Source organism: Carcharodon carcharias, chromosome 19 (assembly GCF_017639515.1).
Source record: "Carcharodon carcharias isolate sCarCar2 chromosome 19, sCarCar2.pri, whole genome shotgun sequence".
Taxonomy (NCBI): Eukaryota; Metazoa; Chordata; class Chondrichthyes; order Lamniformes; family Lamnidae; genus Carcharodon; species Carcharodon carcharias.
Window position 1 is genome coordinate 8,650,877 of NC_054485.1, and position 27,236 is coordinate 8,678,112.

Here is a 27,236-nt window from a genome sequence, read left to right on the forward strand (position 1 = left end):
GCTGGTTGAAGATCAGAGTTGTAGAATTTGCTTACGGTTACTGCTGATACCACAAGATGAAGCAGGTACACAGAGACTGGGTCACTTCTGAAGGTGATAGCTGGAAATCTTCCAGCATAGACAGCCTTGAGAAGCAGGCTATTGTTCTGCCTGGAGGGCTGCTTTTTGGTAGGTTCACCAGTTGGATGTTAAACAGTAGACTCTTTGTGAGGCTAAAGATGTAATGTTAAAAACTGTCCAAAAAGGCCAGAAGCTTTGGTAATGTGACATGGTCCAGTAAAAGTTAATTGCAGCTTAACAATCAGTTTCTGTGCTTCTGGCCAGGATTCCATTGTTCCTCCTCAGGAGAGAGACAAAGTGGTTTTTAACATTCCTTCCAGAATAATGAATTTTGATTTCTCTATTTTGTGATGGTTCAGGATGGAGAGCCAGTTCGTCTGCACTTCCTCTGCTTTCATTGATTACAAGGGGTCCATACAATGAGGTGTGAGGAACAGGCTGAGTGAAAAATTATTTTGTTCTTGTAACCCCTGGTGGTAGCTCCCAGAACAAAGGGCCAACCCTGTGATCATATGACTTGTAGCAGCCATCCTTTTTGGTTCCACAGAAAATCCATTTTAATAAATAACAATAAGGATAAAGTTTTGAACAAGCAGTGTTGGGTTTCTTTTCATGTTGTGGGAACGGAATACTTTTAGTACTTTGTAAATCTAAATCCACAAATATCTCTGCTCTTCCATATCACCGGGCTTTCTTCCATTCAGGTTTTAATTATTACTCTTTTGCCTCACACTTACTGACATTGAATTCCATAGGCACTTTCTTGCCTACTCTTAGCAACACCTCTTTTCACCCTTCTTTGGTGCCTGAAACTAATTGTTATGGCAGTGAGTTTACTTCGAGCATCTGTTGCAGAAACCCTGGGCTGAACTTTACAGGGAGGCGTATCAGTGGGACTAGCCACTTTCATCCAATGTACTATCCTTCACCTATTTCCATACCCCTTAGTCTTCCCTCATGGCCTCTTGTGTGTTTCCTCCGTGGCAGCCAACACCAGCACTGCTGGGTCATTAAAGAGACTGTTAGGCTGCAACCAACAAATGCACTTCTAAATTATGGTTACCTCAATGTGGAGCCTGGTCATCTCCTTCCTCTCCTAGCCGAGGGCCTCTGCTGGCATCACAGTGGCGCAATCATTAAACAGGCTTAGTTGGGTGAGCTGTCTCTCACTCTTCACAGCTCGCTTGCTTCATGGAAATAAGGCCCCAAAGCTGAATATACAGTGTTCCCCGCCCCTTGGCATTCGAGCAGTTGGAGTGAATCTGCACCTCCCACGTACCCAAAATTTTAATCCAGAGTCTTAAGATAGACTTTATTAACCAGGACCTTAATTTGGACTCTTAATGCACAACTGTGTCCACATGTGCCCCAATCAAGCGGAGCGATACTTTATTCACACCATTTCCTTCCAGCCTTTGCCAATCAGTAGCAACGGCTGTTGGTCACTTGCTCTGTCCATTGAATGATGTGGGAGCACTCTACTTGGCAGCATTATTCGATTAAAGTCCTGCTTATGGATTTCTCAAGATGACCCTTAAGCATATTGGGCAAGATTCCCCCATGGACTTCGGGAGCTGGGCGTCAAGATCAAATGGGCTCCTGAGCCTGCACTTGTCAGGAGCCAAACCGAGAGAGTTGTTTTCCCAGAGGCAGCCTCCCAGTTAGCCACCTCTGAGCTTGCCCTCCAGTTAAGAGCAGTGGGTGGGCTGTCACTGCTGCCAACTCAATCAGAGGACTGGCAATCCTGGAGCCTTGGCAGCCCAATTGGGAGAGGTAGGTTGGGGATTGAGAAGATGTCTCAACATGGAAGGACCTTAGTGGGGGTTAAAAATAAATTCTTGGAGGGACCAAGCAGGCAAGTTCCAATCAGAGGAGAGATCTTGCCAGTGACAGTGTCTGGGGTATGGCTGCAACCTTTGTTGCTGGATTCCACTGTTGGCAGCAGGGACCCTCCAGCCTGTCACTTCTGATGTGTCTTCATTTTTCCCCAACCAAGGATTCATCCCCAATGTGGTTGTCAGGCCTCCAGCTGTTTGCGACCCATTTCCCACACTTGTGCTCTCATCCTTTTCCCTTCTCTCCCAGAACTGTGATAGGGTTCCCCTTGTAATCACTTTCCACCCCACAAGCCTTCACAATCGAAGGATCATCCTCCGCTATTTCCACCGCCTCCGGTGTGATGCCACCTCTACACACACCTTCTCCTGACAGCATTCTGGAGGGACTGTTCCCTCCACAATACCAGATCCACTCCTCAATCACCTCAAACACCTCATCTCCTTCCCACGGCACCCTCCTGTACAATCGCAGGAGATATAACACCCGCCCCTTTACCTCCTCTCTCCTCTCCATCTAAGGCCCCAAACACTCCTTCCGGATGAAGCAGTAATTCTTTAAATTTAGTCTACTGTATTGGCTGCTCACAATATGGTCTCCTCTACACTGCACAGATCAAATGCAGACTGGGTGACCACTTTGTGAAACACCTTCGCTCAGTCCATAAGCATGACCTAAGCTTCCTGTTGCTAGTCATTTTAATTTACCACCTTGCACTTGCACTCACATGTCCGTCCTTGGCCTGCTGCAGTGTTCCAGTGAAGCTCAATGCAAGCTGGAGGAATAGCACCTCATCTTTGGATTAGGCACTTTACAGCCTTCTGGACTCACTATTGAGTTCAACAATTTCAGACCATGAACTCTGCCCCCCCAATTTTATTCTGTTTTAATTTGCCACGTGTTTGTTTTTCATGTTCTTGCTTTTGGACAGAGCTGTTCATTATTCTGGCATTACAATCACTCAGGATAAAGGCTTTGTTTCTCTACTGCAACCATTACCACTTCCTTTGCCTTTTGTTGCATGACATCTTTGTCATTTAATCTCTCCCACCCTCTACCCTATCTCAGGCCTTCCCCTTTGTCCTTCCCCCACCCCCCCACCTCCCCACTTTCAAAGGCAAAAATCACATAACTTTTCTACTCTTCTTAAATTTCGAAGAAGTGTCATCCTTGACTTAACGTTAACTCTGCTTCTCTCTCCACAGATGTGACCAGACTTGCTGTGTATTTCCAGCACTTCCTGTACCTAATTAAAGAAGTTGACTTTGCAGGGTGTTAACAGGTCAGCTGTGCACATAATATGCAACAGCCCTGCTGACACTGTGATGAGACTGCATATTCAGCGTATTTTTTTCAGTAAGTTCCAACAGAGCGCCAGTTTAAACAGTTCCCCATCTTTCTGGGCTTCAGATGGAAAAGTTTGTCTGTAAATTGCACTGAAAATTTTTGGGCTTTTGCTGTTGCCTCATTCCCATGACTGACAATGATCAGAAATTGTCAAATGCTTTACATCATTATAGTACTTTATGGTTTCTTTGGGGTTACAATAGCTGCACCTGGTAATACTTCAAGCCCTGCTCTGTTGGACACTGAGCCCAGAACATTTACTTTTGCCATATATTTGCTACATTAACATATGAGAGTGTCAAATTCTTAAACAAAGTGATGTCATTGTGTCCAAATACCACCCAGAAGATTACAAGTTGTAACAGAGACTGAGAAAGTTTGGAAATAAAGGCAGAGAGGCAAAATATAATAGTGGTTTCACAAACACTAAATATGAACTTCTGTTACTGGATGTCAGTAATTATACACACTGCTTACACTGTTTGTGAAGTACCTCACAAGAATTCCCGATAGTACAATGAAAATCCCCAAACTTACTGTACTTTTATCTGTAGAAACAGTTAGGAATTTTCATTATTTCTCACCTTGCTACAACATCCCCATTTTTTTTTGGAAATTTGCTTGTTTTCACCCAGGCCAGCATTTCGTTTCCATCACAAACTGCCCTTGGGAAGTTGGTGATGAGTCACCTTCCTGAACCGCTGAAGTCCATCTGATCCAAATACACCCTGAGTGCTGTTAGATAGAGACTTCCAGGATTTTGACCCAGCGACAGTGAAGGAACAGTGATATAGTTCCAAGTCAGCATGGTGGGTGGCTTGGGGTGGAACTTGCAGATCTTGGTCTTCCGTGCATCTGATCCTCTTATCTTTCTAGGTGGTAGAGGTTATGGATTTGGAATGTGCTGTTGAAAGAGCCTTGGTGAGTTGCTGCAATGTCATAGAGTCATGAAGTCATAGAGGTCTACAGCACAGAAAAAGGCCCTTCAGCCTATCGAGTCTGCACCGGTCAAACAAGTACTTAACTATTCTAATCCATTTTCCAACACTAGGCCCATAGCCTTGTAAGTCATGGCATCACAAGTGCACATCCCAATACTTCTTAAATGTTGTGAGGGTTTCTGCCTCAACCACCCTTTCAGGCAGTGCATCTTATAGATGGTACACACTGCTGCCACTGTGCATCGGTGGTGGAGGGAATGAATGTTTAAGGTGATGGATGGGTGGCCAATCAAATGTGCTGCTTTGTCCTGGATGAGCTTCTTGAGTGTTGTTGGAGCTGCACTCATCCAGGCAACTGGAGAGTATTCCATCACACTCCTGACTTTAGATGGTGGACAGGCTTTGAGGAGTCAGGAGATGAGTTACTCTCCACAGAATTCCCAGTCTGTGACCCGATTTTGAAGCAACAATATTTATATGGCTGGTCCAGTTAAGTTTCTGGTCAATGGTAACAACTCCAGGGATGCTGCTGGTGGGGTATTCAGTAATGGTAATGCCAGTGAATGGTGGTTAGATTCTCTCTTGTCTAAGATTGTCATTGTGTGATTTCAATGTTTCTTGCCACTTGTCAGCCCAAGTCTGAATCAAGCTCAGGTCTTGCTGCATAAGAGTGCAAACTGCTTCAGTACCTGAGGAGTTGTGAATGTTTCTGAGTACGATGTAATCATTTTTTATAAAGGGCAATACATGTCCATCTATTTCTAATACACTTACATCAGAGTTCTGTGATCTCAAATTATCCATGACCTCAAGTTTTGCCCTAATTCATGATTCCAATATAGTTTAATCAGCCTAGATAATCCCCAGGTTTATCCTGGATGCTTTTTGATTAATCTTCTCACATATATTCATGCTCCTTTGAAGATAAGTTCAAAACTACATGCACTGTCCCAAATGTGGCCTCAACAACAATTGGTTTGACGTTGAGGTAAATGATCTCTAGATCCACGTCACAACAGAACTAACTCTTATTTTCTGATAGCCTATCAATTGATTGCGTAATGAAATGGTCATTAATCATCTCCAAATCTGTATTTTTCTTTCCACAGATTAAAGCAACCAACATCACTTCATCCTATTATTTCAAAATGGGATCACTTCACCCCAGAAGCGTTTCATGTTCCACTCAATTTTATGTCACATTCATTTGTGATCTTCATCTAAAACAGGTCACCCGTCTCATTTTATTTCTATTTTAGTAGGAGGAGATGAAAGGGATGATTTATCAGAAAGCAAGATTTAGAACCCCGATCGGTTATCTCACACAACATCGATAAGAACATTTGAAGTTTTATGTTCTGTATTAACCACAACATTCTTGATAACAATCTCAGTGCAAGAGGATGTTTCAGCCAGGCAAGTTTGACATTTAGCTACCCCTAGCTGACGTGAACGGTTGGTGTTTAAATCAGCAAATATGTTTCCTGAATGATAAGAAATCACCCTAACTCTGTTGGAACAGATTTTGGTCTTCTGACTTTGTTTTTAACTCATATATAGTTCCACTTTAAATGACTCATGTCGAGCACTGTAGTTTTTTTTTCTTGCATGCAACATACTTGATTATAAACACATATATAAATAAATATTTAAATCGTTTTTTTATAAGAGTATTTTGCTTGGAATACAGCTGTGTTTTTAGTGATAAAAACTTTTTGTGCATATATATTCATTGAAGAATCGAAGTGTGATCTTCACACACACAAAAAAATGCCATTGTATTTCGCAAGTAATTGAAAGTAATTCTTGGAACATATTTGTCGGATCACATCCTACTTTAAACTACATCGAAATGAAACAACCATTTCTCCCTTTTTTTGGCCAATAAGCACCAACTTCGCGAAGAGGTGACGAGAAGATGTGTATAAAGTCTCTGCATTTTCTCGATTCCCTCACTCGCGCTTTTATCTCGCTGGAGTCTAACTTTGATCAGATCTTTGGTTAAAAAGTGAACCAGAGGTGAGAATTATTTTGCATGCTTTAGTGCAAATATCCAAATTTCGACGTTTATGATTTCTAAACCCTTGAGTTCAATGACTTGCTTTCGGTCCTTCAGTTTTAGGATGAAGTTTGCGATATTAGCTACAGCTGTGGCATTGGCAAGTGCTGCCAGTCCGTCTGTTGAAGATTTGGAGTGGCTTGCCTGGCAAAAGAAGTTTGGTAAGTTGTTTAGCTGGTAAAATAAGTGCTGTGAAAAATGCATTAAGCTCGCTGCACCCGAACGCAAGTGTCTAGTGAGCCGGAGTTCCACTTCTGCTGGGAATACCATTTCAAACTATAGAGCATTTTTAAAAAAAGTCGAAATGCTTTTACGTAATTGCAAAATATGTTGGTGTTTTCTAACTTGGTGATGGAACTTTAGGGCACTTTGGTGACAGAGGATGCTTTGACTGACTATGTCAGTCAGTCTGACATAGCATTCAGAGAGGCAAAATCGTGCATGGAGGGACATAAAGAGGACATTTCTACATGGAGCACTCGTGTCAGGCAATGACTATCTTCAACAAGAGAGAGTCTAACCACCTATCCTTGACATTCAATGGCATGACCATCATCGAATGCCCCATCATCAACACCTCAGGAGTCACCCAGAAACTTAACTGAACCAGCCACATCAGCACTATGGATATTCAAAAGTAGCTCGCGGAGCAGGTTCCTGGGGCTTTCACACCTAAACCTGATCCAAACCTTCCCATTTATTTAAGTTTAAATTTCATTTAGTGTGTGGGTTACAAAAATTAGTTTTACTGCGATGCGAGCATTGATGGGAAAGTTATCAATTTGCAGGGAGGTTCTCCCAGCAGGCTGCCACTCCTCATTTGGGCTTGGTCTCCAATATGTGTTGCACATCACGGTTTAAAAGATCCCTTGGATCGGGGAGTGGAGCCTTGTCTCAAACGTAGACAGAGTAATGACTTGCTGGGCAAAGGATAGTTTATAAGGTATACTGTAAGCTGGGCTGCTTAGCTTATAGCAACCTCTCTCAGACTAGCGCTCCAGTATAACTGCAGCCCAATTTATGCAGCTTCTTTCTCTTACGTAGCAGCACACCTGAACAGATCTGGATTGTAAAATGGGTGAGTGATCGCGAGTTGACAGCCCAGGTAGGAGATGTGTAAAAAGGCTGCTAACTTGCTATTTGCCTTTCTTAGACTAGTATGCAAAGTCAAAGTCTACTCCAGCGGAATTCAATTAAAGGCAACATCCTGAATATCAAAATCAAAACAAGAAAGCTTAATCTGTTGTAAATGACTGCACATTTCCCCTTCCTCAGGAATCACAAGATTTTAGGCGCAGAAATCATTCAAAATGAAAGTGAAACGTTCCCTATCCACAATTAACCTCTATGGCAATGGAAGTAAATATTACACAAGTGTGGAGTCTTATTCTTTCAGATGTTAATTTTTTTAGGGAGATATCAGAAATTTCAAATATTCAGTTTTACTTATTTTCTTAATTTTCTTGTCTGCCTTTCTTTTCTCTCTTTTTAAAATCTAAATCTCCTTCTTCTCTCTTTATTTCTCTTCCTGTAACCAATTGAATTCATTCTCCTTCTAAGTCCTTCTGCTGGTTATTTCCCAATTCTTAACTTTCATTGGTGAAGAAGATGCCCTGTTGGCTGCCCTGTTCACTCAGGTTCCAGGTACCCGGTTCCCTCACTGCACTGATATCACCTCACACCTCCAGAAACTTTGTGGGCAAGAATGTAGAGTACTGAAGGGTGCAGCGGCAAATTGTATGGCAGATGCTGCTGGATGCCCCATTATGGCAAAATCTGGCGCATTAAGTAATTTCCTTCAGATTTTTCTGTTGATAAGTATTTTCAATTAATAAAAAAATAATCTTTTATGGTGTGATGAAACTTGTTAATCTATTTTATGTCAGAGATATTTGCTGTGTAATCTGTTTCAAATTATTACACTTTTCATTTCATGTCTGCATGTGTCTATACTTTGTCTACATTGAATTTTAAATGTGTTTGATGCATTAGAGAAAACTTAATTGATCAGGGATCATAATTGGATCATACTTCTAAATCAATTTGAAGTAACTCACTTAAGTAAACTTCACTCAGGAATTGAGAATGTGAAGTGACTGCACTAATGTTGTTCCTTTAATTCAAGGTAAATCATACTTTTCTCCTGACGAGGTAGCCTATCGTAAGGAGATTTGGCTGGCTAACCGGAAGATGGTTATAAAGCACAATATGCTGGCAGACCAGGGGTTATATGCCTATAGACTGGGGATGAACAGCTTTGCTGACCTGGTAATTCTAGTGTTTACTAGTTTCTTTAGAGGCACATTTACAACATGGAGCTTTAGTATTGGTGCAATGTGATTTCTGTTTTGAAATCACAATATAGTTGCATTGCAGACTTGGAGTTGGGGCTTGACATGGCTCCAGAGAGAAGGGTAGGTGGAATGGTCTCACAGTTTGACACCACATGCAGTGTGATTCCAGTGCACCATCAAAACAGATTGAAGCTCCTTGAGGTTGTTAAACTTACCTGCTTTGTCTTCTCCAAGCATTTAAAATGTAATTGGTGGGGGGTGGCGGGGTGGGGTGGAGAGGAACTCTGCAGCATATCAGCTCTCAGCTTAACAGGCAGAATTCAAGTTCCAACTTGGTAATATGCATAGGATGTTATCTGGCTAGAACTGGTAGTTACAACATTGCAACAGCATTGGTGGTGGTGCGTTGCAATTCACACAGAGAGCCTGCCAAAGGGGTGTCTTAGAAGGATTTACGGGTTTATACTCAACCTGTTTGGTCACATTATGAACCCATCTTCTTGGCCATCAAGTCCAGGGTGGGATTCAAACCCAGAGCTTCTGGGTTAGAGGCAGGGGTGCTACCCATTGCATCACGAGGCAATCAAATGCAGCATACAAGGTTCTAATTAGCCAATCAAAGAACATTTGCACGCATTTACAATGAATTTTAGAAACAGCTTTTGAAAGTAAATCTAATATGGTGTCATTCAATAAGAATAGCATTTTCATGTACCCCTCATGGGAATGGCCACAAGACACTCACTCATGTTAGGTAATCTGACAAGTCTTACAAGAGAAGCTATTACCTCATGCCCTAACCTATAAACACTAAAAGAGTTCATGTGTTAATAATTTTAATAACTGTTTTGCAGAAAAATGAAGAATATAAAAAAATGGCACTCGGCAACTGCTTGAGAAATGTCACTGCTGCAAAGTTTACACCATTCACTTCTCTGTCCTTCAAGAACACTAGTCTTCCAGCTACAGTGGACTGGAGGGATAAAGGTTATGTAACTCCTGTGAAAGACCAACAGGAATGTGGCTCCTGCTGGGCATTCAGTGCAGTAAGTCTGATATATAAGTTGTACAGCTTTATTTAAAGATATAAACTGTGCTTGGTCGAAATAAAGCACTACATTCTGGTACATTGAACAATAGGAAGGCAAATCTCTGGCTTAACAGAAATATGTAATTTTATGACCAAACTCTTGAGGTAGTTACATCGATGTTGAGCGCATTTACATAAAATTTCCTTCCATATTTTGGTACTGCAAAGCATTAGCTCTGCCATTCAGCATATTGAGGTGCTTTTAGCACACGAGAACACACAAGAATTAGAAGCAGGAGTAGGACACTGAAGCCTGCTTTGCCATTCAATGTGATATGACTGATCTGATTGTGGCCTCAACTCCACTTTCCTGGCTGCCTTCCATAACCCGTTGCTGATCAAAAATCTATCTAACTCAGCCTTGAGCATATTCAATGACCCAGTCTATAGTTTCTTGTTTCCTGTCTCCCTTCTTTCTTGAATAGAGGTGTTACATTAGTGATTTTTCAATCTGCAGGGAACATTTCCAGAATCTAGGGAATTTTCCAATGCATCTACTATCCCTGTAGCCATTTTTACTTTTTAGTCATTCTTTTGCTGATTTCTAAATTTTGTCCAATCTTCTGACCCACCACTAATCTTCACAGTATTGTACATTTTTCTTTCAATTTAATACTATCTTTAACTTTCCTAGTTACCTACAGATGGTACATCCTTCTCCCAGAGTCTTTCTTTCTCAATGGAACATATCTTTGCTGAGAGTTATGGAATATTTCCTTAAATGTCTGCCATTGTTTCTCTACTGTTCTACCATTTAACCTATTTCCCAATTCACTTTTGTCAACTCTGTCCTCATACCTTAGACCCACACTTCCTACCCTCCTTTTGTTCAAACTGAATGCAAAATTCAATAATGTTATGATCACTACTGCCTAGATGCTCCTTTACCATAAGCTCACTAATAAATCCTGCCTCTTTGCAAACCACCAAGTATAAAAAAAAAGCCTACTCTTTGGTTGGCTCTAGAATGTACTACTCTAAGGAATTATCCTGAAAACACCTATGAACTCATCTTCCAGCTGCCTTTGCTGATCTGGTTCATCCAATCTATGTGTAGATTAAAATTACCCATGATCGTTGCCACACTGACCTACCACTAATCTTCACAGTATTGTACACTTTTTTCCTTTTAATTTAATACAATCTTTAACTTGCTTTATTACCTACGGACGGTGCATCCTTCTCCCAGAGTCCTTCTTTCTCAATGGAACATGTCTTTGTTGAAAGTTATGGAGTATAGTGAGCAGAAGAATGACTAAAAAGGAAGGATAAATTAGAGTATGAGAGTAAGCTAGCTCGACATGTATAAACTGTAAGAGTTTCTGTTAAGTATTTGAAAAGGAAAAGAGTAACTAAAGTGAGTGTTGGTCCCTTACATGGTGAGGCTGGAGATTTATTAATGGGAAACAAGAAACTGGCAGGAGTCTTGGACAGATATTTTGTGCCTGGCCTCACGGTGGAAGACAAAAAAAGCAAGAGGTAAAATCAAGAGGTAACAGGGAGGGAGGAACTTAAAACAATCATAATCACTAGGAAAAAGGTGCTGGGAAAAATATTAGAACTGAAGGTTGACAAGTCCCCTGAGCCTGATGGTTTTCATCCTAGGGGCTTAAAAGAAGTGGCTGCAGAAATAGTAGATGCACTGGTTGTGATTTTGCAAAATTCCCTAGATTCTGGAAATGTTACAAGCAGATTGAAAAATCACTAATATAAGACCCTCTATTTCACACATGCTCCAGTTTTATTCTTCCCATGGACCCTGTCCTACAGAGTAGTTACTGTTAGGAGGCCTACAAGCTACTCACACAAAAACTTCTTACCTTTGCTATTTCTTATCTCTACCCAAACTGATTCTACATCTTGATCTTTAGAACTAAGGGTAATCTCTTACTATTGTACTAATGTCATCCTTAATTAACAGAGCTACCCCGCCATTTTTTCCTAGCTTCCTGTCTTTCCAAAATGTCAAATACACTTGAGGATTAAGGTAGCAGGTCACCTTGCAGACAGGCCTCTGTGGTGGCTATCAGGTGATACATATTTATATTTGAGCTGACAATTCATCCATCATGAACAAGTGTCTATCAGTAGTTTTGTATAAATCAGCCTGTAGCACGTTTAACAGAGATACCTAAGTTCCAGGCACTTCTGTAGTTTTGATTTCTCTCCTGAGGAAAGAGCTGATCATTCAGTAATTTATGATACTTGGATTGAATGTTTTTGGTGTTTTGATTTATATTTCGCCTGTAAGTGATTGTGTGGTTATTTTCTTACAGACAGGGTCTTTGGAAGGACAGCACTTTCGAAAGACTGGTAACTTAGTTTCTCTGAGTGAGCAGCAGCTTGTTGACTGCTCTGGCGATTATGGAAATGATGGCTGTAATGGAGGATTCATGGATTATGCATTTGAATATATAATGGCTAATGGAGGAGTTGACACTGAAGAATCGTATCCATACACAGCAGAGGTGAGCCAAGATAACCTTGATAAAGTATTCCACGTTGAGTCAGTACTTCGATGCAAATAGGCACAACCTCTCATACACATATAACAGAAAAACTCAAATGCGAGCTTGCCAGATATTAATGCAAAAGCACATGTATGATGTGACCTTACAGGTGTTGTTTGTTTCCGTGACCGTGCAAACACTAAGTGTAATAACTAGCACAGCGACACTGAAAAGTCAGCTTTCTTTATTCGAATGAAGTGCAATTAATGACTTGAAATAAATATTGATCCTCTAACTTAAGTGGATTTCTATTGAACTCTTACATCAGCATATTGGAATTATAAGATTTACAATGAGCCAATCACTTATCATAGCCCAACATATTTATTTTTCTTTGCGAATAGGGTAAAAAAACGGTGTGCTTTTTTTGTGAATTGTAGGTTTGCTTCATGGTCTGTTCTATTCCGGCTGATCTTAGTCACAGGAACATAGGAATTGCTCGATGCAAAAAGACTAAGGTCCTTCTATCATCCTGGTAGTCACTTATACAATGCTAATGAACATGTTGACTAATCACAGCCATTAATTTCCCCCATGGTAGTGATAAGATTATAATGTTGACCTTAGCACCCCTACACTCTAAAAGGGTTATCATTGTGCTAAACTGCTGACTATGGCTGAATGAATGTTATGCTATAATTTGCCATTCAAACAGTTCATCATTTTCCTTGGATTTTTTTTCCCTCTCATGTGCAGTTTTATTACTGAAGCAGAGAATCTCTGGGTTCAAGTCACATTCCAGGACTTATTGGGCATGGAAGGAGCATTCATGGCAGGATGTAGAAGTATAAAGGGTTAACAGATGGGATATGTTAACGTGTGACGTGGATGATGATATACCACTGACAGCTATCACTCATGTGTTAGACTCTTGAGAGAGAGGCTGGAAGCATGCCTAGGAGCTACGTGCCTACTCTGTAATCTGTTTAGATGTAGTATCGGTAAACAAGTGGTAAGCAGATACCAGAGTATCCGCTTACAGTGTGCTACTAACCAAGTCCCACACCTATAGTCCAAGACAGAAGAACGTACCTCACAACAGATTCAACAAGTTGATAATTAGCCTGTTTATCCCTCCAATACTTCCCCACTATTTGCCAAAGGGAAAAAATGTTTGTTTGGAGATACCAGACAAACCATCATTATGCTTTTTCCTTTGTCAATTTTCTTTTTTTCTTACCCTGAAAGTTATTTTAATTTGTTCTCAGGATGCAGGCGACGCTGGAAACATTATTTGTTGGCCAGCTTAGTTGCATTGGGAAGGGTAGGCCTTCTCTTAAACTTGTTGGGCCGAATGGCCTAATTCTGTCCTGTAAAATTTCATACAGCCGCTGCAGTCCTCATGGAGTTAGTGCTCCCACAATAGTGATAGGCAGGCTGTAAGTGGCTAAATACAAAGTATATTTAATCAGAAATATAGGTGTACAGGTAAATGTCTTATCTTTCATTATGTTAGCTACTACCATAAAGAAGATATTAGATATTGGAATTTGAATATTTGCTAATTATACCAAATTTGGAGGTGTGGCACAAAGTGAGGATGATACTAACTGACTGCAACAGGGTATAGGTAGGCTAGCAGAATAGGCAGGCAAGTGGCAGATAGAACTTAATAGAAAGAAATGTGAGGTGATGCATTTTGATTAAAAGGATTAGGAGAGGCAATGTAGTCTAAATGACATAGTATTAAAGAGTGTAAAGGGACAGAGAGAGCTGGAAGCTCATGTGCATAGACCTTTGAAGGTGGCAGAGCATATTGAGAAAGCCAATAGCAAAGTATGCCGGATCTTGGGCATTATAAATGGAGGCACTGAGTACAAAAGCAGGGGAGCTATGCTGAACCTGGCAACAACTAGACTACTATGTCTAGTTCTGTTCACCGCACTTCAGGAAGGATGTGGGGGTCCTTGTAAAGTTGCAGAGGTGATTTACCAGAATGGATCTAGGGATGAGAAATTTTAGCTACAAGATTAGGTTGGAGAAGTTGGCTTTGTGCCCCTTGGAGCAAAGGAAATTGAGCAGTGATTTAATGGAGGTGTACAAGATTATGGTAGATTTCGAAAAGGTAGACAAAGAAAAGCTGTTCTCATTAGCTGATGGTACAATAATTGGAGGACACACATTTATGATTCTGGGCAAGAGATGGTGGGTGGGATGTTCGAAAGAACTTTTTTTATGCAGCAGGTAATGATTAGGGTGGCAGAAGTGGAGACAATGAATGATTTCAACAGAAAATAACATGGGCACTTGAGGAAGATAAAGCTGCAGGGATAGTATGGAGAAATAAGACTGACTGGCTTGCTCTAGAAAGAGCCAGCCTGAATTCAATGGGCCTAATGGCCTCTTTCTGTTCCATTAATTCAGCCCTAAGAAAACAGAAATGGCATAATTGCAAGTGATGTGTGTTTAAAGGGGCACATCAAGTCTAAATAGCTAACTTATTTCCAGCAGTGCATCTAATTCAGAAATTCAATGCCAAAGAAAATAATTTGAATAATTGGAGGGTGGTGCTTCTCGCAGGCCACGGCTAAGAACATTAATAAGCATGTATTTTACTTCTTCTGAGGAGTCAGCCAGCAGATTACATTCTAAAAGCTCTTTTATATATAAAATTGCTACTAAATTTAGTCTCTCAGCTAAGTGTAGTCACCAGTTGATTCTACTCTAGAATCCAAACCTGCATCTAATTAATACACATATTAACACACACCTTCCTACTTTAAACAATGCATAACGCTGGCTGCACCAAATCCATACTGGGCTCTGTTTCCAAAGCACCAGAAATGACCAATATGTCAAGTACTATGTAAAAATGACTAATTTCAACACTTCTTATTCACAACCCCACTGGAAGTAACCGAAACAGTCTAAATGTGGCGACAATATTATTAAACATGTAAAATTCATTTCTGTTATATTGCAAAACCCAAACTGTGCCAGTCATCAACAAGCTCTGTTATTTTTGTTCTGTTTGCTCAGGATGGACCCTGCCAATTCAATCCAGAAGCTGTTGGTGCTACTTGTAATGGATATGTTGACCTTCCTAAAGGAAGTGAAAATTATTTACAGGTGACAGTGGCAAAGAATGGGCCAATCTCTGTTGGCATTGATGCAAGTCAACCATCATTCCAGCTATACTCCTCAGGTAGATATCTAGATGGAATACATCATGTTTTAACATTCCCTTACCCATTTGTAGGGTTCAGTTTTATGATTTAACACCCATGGCACAGAGCCTAGCTCAATAGGATATATATTAGGAATTTGGATGCAGACAGAGACCAATGCATTGTTTTTTGGTTTATATGAAATATACAGACAAAAATTCTCAACAGTCACTCCTACTGTGCAAAACTGCATCCCAAATCAATGGAGGGGATATTCTTGCCCTATTTCAAGGGAACATAGTAATTGCTACATGATAAAAGATCATGGTTTATAAACAGTCATTTGGTTGTACAGATCTTGAATATTGCTGAAAAGAGAGATATGTTGCTGAAGCTTTTCATCTTGTACTCACCAGGACAAACATAAGAATACCAAATTTCAAACGATCACAACAATTTATACTACAGAAGAAAAGGGTGCTGATTGGTTGACAAGTTGACTCTGATTGGCCTAGGGGTTGCCGGGTTATTCAAAAAAGGCACAAGGCTTGAACATATTCCTTTTGTTTGCAGAGAACCGATCTCTGCGCATGAATGCATGTTGCTTCTAGCAAGTGTAAATAAGCCATTTGTGATCGTTTGAAATTTGGCATTATTGCATTTTGTCTGATGAATACAAGATGCAAAGCTTTGGCAACGTGTTTCTCTTTTCAGCAGTAGCCATGGTTTATCTAGTTTTCCATTATCCTGGTAATTACCTCATTCAACTCTGCTAAAGATGTTGTTGACTAATCATAGCAATCATCCCTATCAATTAGCGTACAACAGACTCAGGCATGGCATGTGAAACACCTCCAGTAGTGGGGAGCTACGTGAACCATAGGCCCAAAGTCATCAGTTGCACCCATATATTGAACCTACATATTACTCATATATTGTCTCCCAATATATTATTTTCTGAAAGAAATTTTATCTGCATTTGAATGAATCAATACCATCTGCTTCCACCATCACCCAAGGCAACCTGTTTCATAGAATAACCACTCGCTCTCTGAAATAATGGCCCTGACTGCAAGAGCAGTGTGGATAAGCCCTGAGGAGTCCAGCACTCCCGGAAGTGGGAGCGTAAAGGGAAAGGGCATTGTAGTGTTTCATCTGGCCTCCACATCCTTGGTCACCGTTTCAGGCCTTGGTCACTGCTGAGGCTTATTGGTTAGTCAGTCCTTTGATTTTTTTTTTAGCTCTGCCCCCTTTTTTACTCCATGGCCACGTCTTTTTGGTATTTTGCGTTTGCTCCCTATGCAGAGGCAGTCTCACTGAGAGTGGGGTAGGAAATGGAGGTTGGGGTGGTGAGACAATGATCACTGTCCAGATACTTCCATCTGGGCTGCTTCTTGAGAGCCAGGATCTTACCAGCTGCCTGCCATGCACATCAGATGAACTTTGAGCCAGTTTCCTGAGACCAAGTTCTGGAAGTGGCTGGGGGCAAGACACTGTGGGACCAAAAACAATGATAACTAACCTTATCCACATTTTGCACAGATCAAATTATTGATCACATTTAATAATCCATAAAATCACATTTGACAACACGAAATATTTGTTGAATAATATGAGTTCCTTACCTCAGATTTTCAGACACTTGAAGCAGGGAATTTGTAAGTTTACAAATCCTCTGTGATTGCTAAACTCTACTACTGGGAAAATATCTTGATTGGTAAGGGGATCAAAGGTTACGGGGAGAAGGCGGGAGAATGGGATTGAGAAACCTATCAGCCACGATTGAATGGCAGAGCAGACTTGATGGGCCGATTGGCCTAATTTCTGCTCCTATATCTTATGGTCTTATGGTATGTCTGGTCCATTTAAATGCAGGAGTCTATGATGAACCATTGTGCAGCAGCTTCTTGCTTGATCATGGTGTCTTGGTTGTTGGATATGGAACATTACATGGAAATGACTACTGGCTGGTTAAGAACAGGTAAGAACATAAACCTACACCTTGCAAATATTATATACATTCCATTAATTTACTCAACCTTGCTGAGGTCAGTACGTGCACTGTCATTCTCTTATTTTTCATTTAATGCTGGCATTTGACAACTATTGTATTTCATTACAAAATAAGAGACCATTTGTATTGTTCATTTATGTTGGCAGAATGAAGTAGGTAACTAACAATTAATGGGGTTAAATCATCAAGATGCCAATTTCCACCCTAATTACAATAAGGTAATAACAAGAAATCAGCCATCTAATCACTGAATTTTGTGTGCACCGTGGAGAAATAAGAGTAAGACTTGCCCCCCCTGAATGTACTCACCCATAAAGATCTGTTTGGCCACAAACACACAGTTCGAAATAGTTTCGAATAACAAATTCTAAAGGCGGAGTTTTCCGTGCCCTTGGTATCGGCTGTCATGGCAGGTGTGAGCGGACAATATGGTGAGAAGTACAAAAAATGATTTCACTCCGTTGTGAAACCAATTTGTGATAGTCCGCTCCGCCCATCAATGGCTTTCCTGCTACCGCACATCAGGAATGTCAGGATCATACATCTGCATCTCATTATGAGCCCTGCTCGCCGGAATCATCCCCCCACATCAAATTTAAGTCCACGTTGGCGGGAAAACACGCCAGTGTGGAACACGTCTTGACAAGTGCTACAGGCAGAAGTCGGGACTTACCCCCGGGCCTTGTTCACATCGTGGACATCTGAGGAGCAGAAGATGCTGGCACCCTACAGCAATGGGACCCTGGAGGAACATGTACGTTGCATGCTGGGTGGGTTCTGATGTACATGGCTCCACCACGAAGCAGCTCACGGAAGGTGGAAGGTCACCATCAAGGGTCTGCTTTGGGACATCAGTGTCTCGGCCATGGTCTGCTACAGATGATCATTGAGAGGGGTGGAGAGGAAGATCCAGCTGTGAGCGGGAGAGGAAAGTGTAGGGGGGGAAGATGGGAGACGAAGGTCTAGGTTTGACTGGGGAAAGAAGGCGTACTGAGGGGGCGAGGTAAGGTTGGGAGGGGGGTAGGGAGTACAGGGAGGAGGGTATTAAAGATGAGAATCCGGCAACTGGAGAGGTAGATGTAATGGAAGGAGTTCAGTGGGGGAAGACATTCAGCAGGGGGGGGCAGGACTTCAGGGGGAAGAAGGAGTTTGCAGGGGGAAGGACTTCAGGGGGAAGAAGGAGTTTGTCACGGGAGAAGGAGAGAAGGGGGAGGAAGGAGTTTGCAGGGCAGGGGAAGGAGTTTGTGGAGCAAAGGAGTACAGTGGGAGGAAAGGGTCCTGGGGGAGGAAAGAGTAAGCAGGGGAATGTCCAGGTGAACGTACGAGGGAGGGGACTGTGGAGTCAATGACTTCCTCCTTGGGAGTAAAATGAGGGTGGGCATGGTAGGAAAGAATGGTGAGAATGAGCGAGGGCAGAATGAGCTGGTAGAGTGGGAGAATGAGAATGCGACGGTAGCGGTAGAAGGGATGGTGAGGCTGGTTGGTGGGGACTCAGAGGCAGACTTGGACCTGGGGGGGGTGGGGGGGGGGGTGGGGCGGGGGTTTGGTGGGGTGGAGGGGGGTGGTGGGAAGGAGGAGGTCAGGGAGATTAATGTGGATGGAGCTAGGATTCTCAGGAAGGTTAGGAACATGCACTTTCACTTACACATCCTGGAAAGAAAAGGGTTCTGGCGGTAGATGACGGTAGAGAAGTCGAAGGTGATGCCAGGGGGTTCAACAGTGATGGTGGAAAGGATATGGGTGACTGGGGGAAGGGAAAGGAAGGGGGGCTGAAGACATACTTCACTACTACCGTCTTGCAAAATTGAAAGTGAGTGGAGCCTCGTGTTGGGCTGGAATAGGTGCAGCATGGGAGTGCGGTCAGTGGGTGGGCTGATCTGAGCAGATCAGCTCAGATGGACAACTGGAAGAGAACCCCAGCAGGCAGCATTGGAAATGTTCAGGACATTGAAATGAATGAGATGGAGGAAGGGTCCATGTGCGTGGGAGAATGTTTGCATGAGGCTCCGAAGGCCCTGCCACACACACACACACACACACACACACACACTTCTCCCTCCAGAATCACTTGTGGACTGCCTGTGTGTAGCTGAACTGGTAGTAAAGGGTGGGGTGGGGTGGGGTGAGTGGGTGGGTGGGGGGGGGGTTGCGGTTGCAGATGGATGACTTGTGAAACCTATAAATGAAGCTGAAAGACACCATTACACATTATTCAGGGAAAGTGAATATATTTTCAGATTATATAGTGACAAAATGTGTTCACCTGTGCAACCACTTGTGATCAGAAATTCTTTAATTTTCTAGGCCTACCAGTTCTAGGTGCTGCCCTGACATCCGCAGCAGGGGTCCCTGGGGACAGCCTGTGCAGTGGTTGACCCTGTTGCCACTGATGACTTCAGCCTGGGGTCCTCTGGAGAGACAAGACCTTGGGGGCCCGGCTTGCTTTGGCTATCCTCCTGTGGGCCAGCTGCTCTCTCCGCAGTGACAGAGGACGAGGTTGAGGGGGGTCACAGGCAAAGAGGACTTGGAGGGAGAGGACAGCCTCGGAGATTCCTGAGTGGATGGCCCGAGGGGCGTCCAGAGTCTCCACCTCCCTTCGGGTGTCCAGGGGCCCCGGCCTGAATCCTTGAGGGGAACAAGCACTCAGAGGAACATCTAAGTGCCCCATTTCCCTCTCGTGTTGCCATTGTAGAAGTTCACCCATGGCTAACGTGATGAAGTACAGGTCTGCGCATATCTCCATGTTCTGCTGGACCAGGGTCCCCATGGCATCTGCCATCCATCCTATGGAGACCTCCATACGCTCACATGTGGGCACCACTTCATCAGAGAGCAGGTGGACGCACTCCTCCGACTCGCGTGCCCCTCTGCTGAGGGCTTCCAACAACTCTGTGTGATGTTCCCCCACCTTCTGATGACTCTCCACGATGAGTTGGAAGCCCAAATCCAGAGGCTCGTCACCTGACTTGGACCTCGCAGATGTCTCTTCCCCAACAGTCCTCCGACTGCTGGGGCGCTCGGCTGAAGCTGCCTCCTCCTGCTGCGGACATGTGTCCGTGCGGTGACCACCAGACTGTGAACCTGAACCTGCTCTAAATCTCGGTCCCACCGAGGGGTCTCTGCGTTGGTGGAGGGTGTGGGTAAGCGCTGTGACGGGGCTCCCAGGCTGCTTATTTCCAGCTTGTCAATGGAGGAGGTGTCCTCTTGACTGGAGGTGAGGACCTGGATGGAGCTGAGGGACTGACTGGCTGAGGGTGTCGAACTCTTGGGAGATGTCCCTGTGAATCAAAGTAGAGATAATTAATGCATGGCAACAGAATCAAAAGCAGGAGCGAGAGCAATCACAGTGGCGTTGAGAGAGGGATGATGTGGTGTAGGATCCTCACGTGGATGTTCACTGCCAACCTCACTGTCACCGCAGGCACAGTCCACGTTCTCACCAGTCAGCGTGATGGCTCACTCCTCAAAGCGAGTGAGGGGCCTAATGTGGGCCACTCCACCCCCTCCGGTCTGGGACCTCTCCCTGCTGCTGTGAGCCAGCTTCTCCTGCAGGGAAACAGATGGAGAGAGTGTGAGCAGGACACATGGCACTGAGCGGAATGTTTGTGTGGTGAGCGGAGCCATGGACAGGATGAGGATGAGAGATTGGAAGGTATGAGCCTGATGGAGGTGTGAGGGTGTGTGTGAGAGTTAGTGGTGCTGTCCCTTGAGGTGTGAGATCCCTGTGGATGCGTGATGGGTTTGTGAGTGTGTGAGTTGGGAGTGATGAGAAGAGTGACTTACCCTGGTGGAACGAATGAGACCATTCATCCTCCTGCAGCACAGAGCGGCTATCCTCTTTTGCAGGGTGTTGGCTCCCATGCTGGATTGATGACCTTGCCTAGAGCCGGGGTAGAGGACACTGCGGTGGGCCTGTGTTCCATCCAGTAGGCACTCGAAGGGGGGGTGGGGGGGGTGGGTGTCGCTAAATCTGGGGCAGCATGTTTCCGCCCTTTGGCAGCCATCAGTTTGCAGCAGCTTCCTGTCCCTTGAAGGGTGCCAGCTCCGTGTAGGGGCGGCCTTTAAACATGGCTCCCGGTGTTATAGGCCTGAGGGTGGGCGAATGAGAGCACGGTGTGTTTTCCAGGAATGCATGATTAATGCGGCGGGATTTGGATGGTACGGCACGAAAAGCCGCGGGTAAATGTCCTTTTACCCTTCCGCCACAGCACTTTGTGCAAATCTGGGACAATTTGGCCCTGAGAGTTCAACACCATTTTAGTTTACTTTTCATTTCATTTCTAGGCTCAGCTACTGTATTATTTTCTACTTTGCTGCTGTACACCACATCATCTGTCTTCTGTCTCTCACCCAGTGACATCTCTGTAGCAATCATGATGATCAAAGTTTGTATCAAAAAGCTTTTCCCTATGCTCTAAGATATAATCGGATGCATCATTTTATCCCTTTTATTGTTCCTGTATCTTGGTTCCTGTATCTTTTATCCTGTAGGGATAAAAGAATATATAAACTTCGATAAAAGCATGAAACAATTAATCTATCATAATACTTTGATCAAAGTTAACCTTTTTGTCCTGTTGCTACACCCTCCTTGGCTGGCATTGTTCCATTGCAAGCTCTGACTTGAGAACTGAAGACCTTCAGATCTTCAGGGCTACATGGCTCTGGTAGTAGAGGGAATTCTAGGAGATGTTTCATCATTTGGGATGCCTCTCCACACTCACAGTTGACAGAATTTGTTTGGCTGTATCCTGACTTCTACATAGAGTCTTTGCATTGGCACCACCATTCCTGAACTGACTGAGCCACAGATAAGTGGGCCATATTTCACTGGCCCCTGATGGGAGGGCTTTCTCTGGGTCATTATACAACTTGTCTGTCGATGTCCTGACCAATCAGCAAGTTAGCAGCTATTTGGGCTGGACAGTACTTAAGAAGCTGCCCCTCAGCTTGAGCCTCTTTGTTGCTGGCTTTACACCATGAACATTCACATCATAGTCCCTGTCAGGTTTTATTTAGCCTGTGAATCTTTCTACATTGTTACATCCAACCATCTGCCGCCCAGATTTCTCAATGTGGTAATCTCATATCTAATGGACTGCAAGAAGGCGGCTCACCATCACATTCTCAAGGGCATTTAAATATGGGTAATAACAATGCTGGCCCAGCCAGCGATGCCCATATCCTATCAAAGGACAAAAAAGATAAACCGGAGAGCGAAGATCAAAGTTAATAAACACAAGGAAATCGGCCACAAGGTCTAGAAGAGGAAAAAATGAATATTTAAAGAAAAAAAAGTTTTTATAATGGTTGTAGCTTTGATGTGCTTCTCCCAGTCTTTCATGGACTTTGGCAATACACTGCAATATCAGCAAATTAATGTTAACACAAACTCATACACTGAGATTGTGATGTTCATCAGTGAGTCAGAACCTAGTGCAATGGAAGGTTTAACACACTCTGGTATGACATTCCTTTGCCTCCTATTTTAACGTAGGTATTTATATCATTAAAATTATAGAATATTTCAGTTACACTATTAAATATTCATGTGCTAATATTGCACTGTGTAGTTTGAAGATCTTTTCACATAGAGCATAAGAACAGAAGACATTGGAGCTAGAGTCGGCAATTTGGCTCGGATTTTAACATTTCGAAATACTCACATTTCATGGTGTTTTTTTTTTGCCAGCTGGGGTACAGACTGGGGTGATGAAGGATATATTTACATGTCAAGGAACAAGGATAATCAATGTGGAATTGCATCACTTGCCAGCTTCCCTTTGGTGTAAGTATACTTATTTGTTTTGCCTTGTCCAACTTATTTCAAAGTGAATTTTGTGGTGAGGTCATGCACCAAGCAAAATGAGATGTATCAGCAACGTGTCATGGCGGGAGGTGTGAGGTGGGCGCCAGGTAGAAAATTATATGTGTTTGCCTGTTCTTCAGGTGTAAAATGGGCATTATGATCAGTGGACAGCCCATAATAAATCCACACCTACTTTTGGGCTACTGCAAAATTTGTCATGTCATCGCTGCCAAGGCCAGCATTTATTGTCCATCCCTAATATCCTTGAGGAGGTGGTGGTGAGCCAACTTCTTGAACCTTGTAGGTACATCCACATTGCTCTTGGTGGGGGGAGCTCCAAGATTTTGACGCAGCGACAGTGAGGGAACAATGATGTAGTTCCAAGTCAGGATGGTGTGTGGTTTGGAGGGGAACTTACAGTGGTGTTTCCATGCATCTGCTGTCCTTGTCCTTCTAGGTGGTAGGGGTCGTGGGTTTGGAAGGTGCTGTCAAAGGAGCCTTGGTGAGTTGCTGCAGTGCATCTTGTAGATGGTACACACACTGCTGCTGCTGTACGTTGGTGGTGGAGGGAGTATATTTTATTGACTGACACATTCTGGCACATTCCTGTGCCCCTGAGCAGACACACATTTGTGGCCACGAATTTGTAACTTAATATTTGTGCATTATTACCGCAGTTAGAAAAGAAATTTTCATTTAAGTGGAGCCTTTCATGAGCTTAGGACGTCCTTGCACCTTTACAGCAGGTTAAGCACTTTTCATTTGTAGACACCTCTGTAACTTAGGAAATGTGGAAGCCAAGTTGTGCACAGCAAGCTCCCACAAACACTCTAACCTGTCTCTTTCTGAACTTGCCGCACTCTGTTCTCTCAGGTCCGACCCTGACTTTGTCATCAAACCCGCTGACAAGGGGGGAGCCTGTTGTTGTCTGGTGCACTGACCTCTACCTCACAGAGGCTGAGCGTCAACTCGCAGACACTTCCTCCTACCTCTCCCTGGACCATGACCCCAGCACTGAGCATCAAGCCATTGTTTCCAGGACTGTTACTGACCTCATCTCCTCTGAAGATCTTCCCTCCACAGCTTTCAATCTCGTAGTCTCCCAACTTTGGACGGCCCGTTTCTACCTCCTACCCAAAATCAACAAACAGGACTGTCCCGGCAGACCGATCGTGTCAGCCTGTTCCTGCCCCACGGAACTCATTTCTTGTTATCTTGACTCCATTCTCTCTCCCCTTGTCCAGTCTCTTCCCACCTACATCTGTGATTCCTCTTGATGCCTTACATCATATCAACAATTTCCAGTTCCCTGGCCCAACCGCTTCCTCTTCACCATGGACATCCAATCCCTCTACACCTCCATCCCCTGCTGGGATAGTCTGAGGGCTCTCCGCTTTTTCCTCGAACAGAGGTCTGCACAATCCCCATCCACCACTACTCTCCTCCATCTGGCTGAACTTGTTTTCTCACTGAACAATTTCTCCTTAAACTCATATCACTTCCTCCAAATAAAAGGTGTGGCTATGGGTACTCGCATGGGCCCCAGTACTGCCTGTCTCTTTATGGGGTATGTGGAACATTCCTTGTTCCAGTCCTACTCAGGCCCCCTCCCACAACTCTTTCTCCAGTACATTGATGACTGCTTCGGTGCCGCTTCATGCTCTCGTCTAGACCTGGAAAAATTAATTAATTTTGCTTCCAATTTCCACCCCTCCATCACTTTTACATGGTCCATCTGACACTTCCCTTCCCTTCCTTGACCTCTCTGTCTCAATTTCTGGTGATAGACTTTACACCAATATCCATTACAAGCCTACCGACTCCCACAGCTACCGCGCCTACAGCTCCTCACATCCCACTTCCTGTAAGGACTCCATCCCATTCTCACAGTTCCTTCGCCTCCATCGCACCTGTTCCAATGATGCCACTTTCCAAAACAGTTCCACTGACATGTCTTCCTTCTTCCTTAACCGAGGTTTTCCACCCATGGTGGTTGACAGGGCCCTCAACTGTGTCCAGTCCATCTCCCGTGCATCCGCCCTCACGCCTTCTCCTCCCTCCCAGAAACATGATAGGGTCCCCCTTGTCCTCACTTATCACCCCACCAGCCTCTACATTCAAAGGATCATCCTCTGCCATTTCCGCCAACTCCAGCATGATGCCACTACCAAACACATCTTCCCTTCACCCCCCGGCGGCATTCCGTAGGGATCGTTCCCTCAGAGACACCCTGGTCCACTCCACCATCACCCCCTACACATCAACCCCCTCCCATGGCACCTTCCCATGCAACTGTCGAAGGTGCAACACCTGCCCCTTTACTTCCTCTCTCCTAACTGTCCAAGGGCCCAAACACTCCTTTCAAGTGAAGCAACACTTCACTTGCACTTCCCTCAATTTAGTCTACTGCATTCGCTGCTCCCAATGTGGTTTGCTCTACATTGGAGAGACCAAATGCAGACTGGGTGACCGCTTTGTGGAACACCTTCGGTCTGTCTGCAAGCATGACCCAGACCTCCCTGTCGCTTGCCAGTTCAACATTCCACCCTGCTCTCATGCCCACATGTCCGTCCTTGGCTTGCTGCAATGTTCCAGTGAAGCTCAACACAAACTGGAGGAACAGCACCTCATCTTCTGATTAGGCACTTTACAGCCTTCCGGACTGAATATTGAGTTCAACAATTTCAGACCATGAACTCTCTCCTCCATCCCCACTGCATTTCTGATCCCCCTTTTGTCTTATAATTTATAATTAAAAAATATATATATATTTTTCTTTTCCCATCTATTTCTATTATTTTAAAATTTATTTCCATCCATTGTTTTATCTCCACCTTTTAGCTCATTTTGATCCCTTCCCCCCCCACCCCACCCCCACTAGGTCTATCTGTCACTTGCTCGTCCTGCTTTCTACCCTTAATCTCACTATTAGCAAATTCCTTAGATAACATCACCACCGTCAACATCCTTTTGTCTATGACATCTTTGGCAATCTCTTTTTTGCCTCCACCTAACACTGGCCCTCTATCCAGCTTGACCTGTTCCACCCCCCTCAAACAGCTTATATTTCACCTCATTTCTATTTTTCTTTAGTTCTGATGAAGGGTCATACCGACTCGAAACGTTAACTGTGTCCCTCTCTGCAGATGCTGTCAGACCTGCTGAGTTTTTCCAGCTATTTTTGTTTTTGTTTCAAATTTCCAGCATCCGCAGTATTTTGTTTTTATCCCACAAACAGCAATGTGATAATGACCAGATAATCTGTTTAATATTGATTGAGGGAGAAATATTGGTCAAGACACCAAGAATAACTCTCTTGCTCTTGGAAAGAGTGTCATCATATCTTTTACCTCCACCTGTGAGGGCAGACACAACCTCAGTTTAATGTCTCACCTGAAAAATGGCACCTCCAACAGTGCAGCACTCTCTCAGTACTGTAGTGAAGTAACAGCCTCGATTTTTGTGCTTAAGTCCTGGATTGGGACTTGAGCCACATTAGCATTGAATAGTAAGAGAGAGAAAGTTAGCTGTGCTAAATAAAGCAATAAGGAGCAAAACTAAAAACATAATGCAGCTCACCATGGATTGCTCTTTTTCAATGCTTACTTTCTAGTTGCCGTTTCTCTGCACCAACCTTAAACTTCCTACTTTTATTCACAGATGATGAAACTCTCCATTCCAAAACAAGTACCTCTGGTGGGCACCGAAGAATATTAATATATAACATTAGATCACATATTGTAATTTTGAACTCCAATCACTTTTGATAAATAGTATAATACATTACTGAATAGATTTCTTGTTGCCAGTTTAGTTTTTGACTGGTGATGATACTGACTTATTTAACCATTATGATTTGTAACCACTAGTCCTGGCGTATGGAACTATCACATTTTGCAAACTAATTTTATTGAACAAGTTTTGAATGTATATGTGTTTTCTGTGTTGCAATGTGTGTGCAAGATGCCATGTACATTTTCTAGCTCTGTATGTCATTGTGCTGTATGCAGTGCATTAAACTGTCCAAGATCTTCTGAAAAGTTTTGTCTGTCCTGCCATTAGACCATATGGCAATAAACATTTGGTGCTTCTTGTTCGTTCTGAACCATTTGCTTGTATACGCAGTGTGTCCTGCAGCCACCTTTTAAGGTTGCCAGACATTGAATGTA

General features: G+C 43.4%; 1 protein-coding gene across 1 annotated transcript; it reads left to right on the top strand.

Moving 5' to 3' along the window:
- Nucleotides 1-6,055: 6,055 nt before the first annotated feature.
- On the top strand, nt 6,056-27,163 carry ctsl.1 (cathepsin L.1). Its single transcript, XM_041212792.1, has 9 exons — nt 6,056-6,203; nt 6,301-6,404; nt 8,369-8,511; nt 9,392-9,583; nt 11,904-12,095; nt 15,117-15,282; nt 17,120-17,225; nt 22,951-23,046; nt 26,728-27,163. Exons 2-9 carry the CDS (start codon nt 6,308-6,310, stop codon nt 26,729-26,731), a joined length of 996 nt encoding a protein of 331 aa, XP_041068726.1. The 5' UTR covers nt 6,056-6,203; nt 6,301-6,307; the 3' UTR covers nt 26,732-27,163.
- The last annotated feature ends 73 nt before the right edge of the window (nt 27,164-27,236 follow it).

Coding starts and splice junctions, on each gene's coding strand:
- ctsl.1 (XM_041212792.1), top strand. CDS start 6,308: ATGAAGTTTGCGATATTAGCTACAGCTGTGGCATTGGCAAGTGCTGCC. Junction 15,283..17,119: donor ATTCCAGCTATACTCCTCAG/GTAGATATCTAG, acceptor ATTTAAATGCAG/GAGTCTATGATGAACCATTG. Junction 17,226..22,950: donor TACTGGCTGGTTAAGAACAG/GTAAGAACATAA, acceptor TTTTTTTGCCAG/CTGGGGTACAGACTGGGGTG.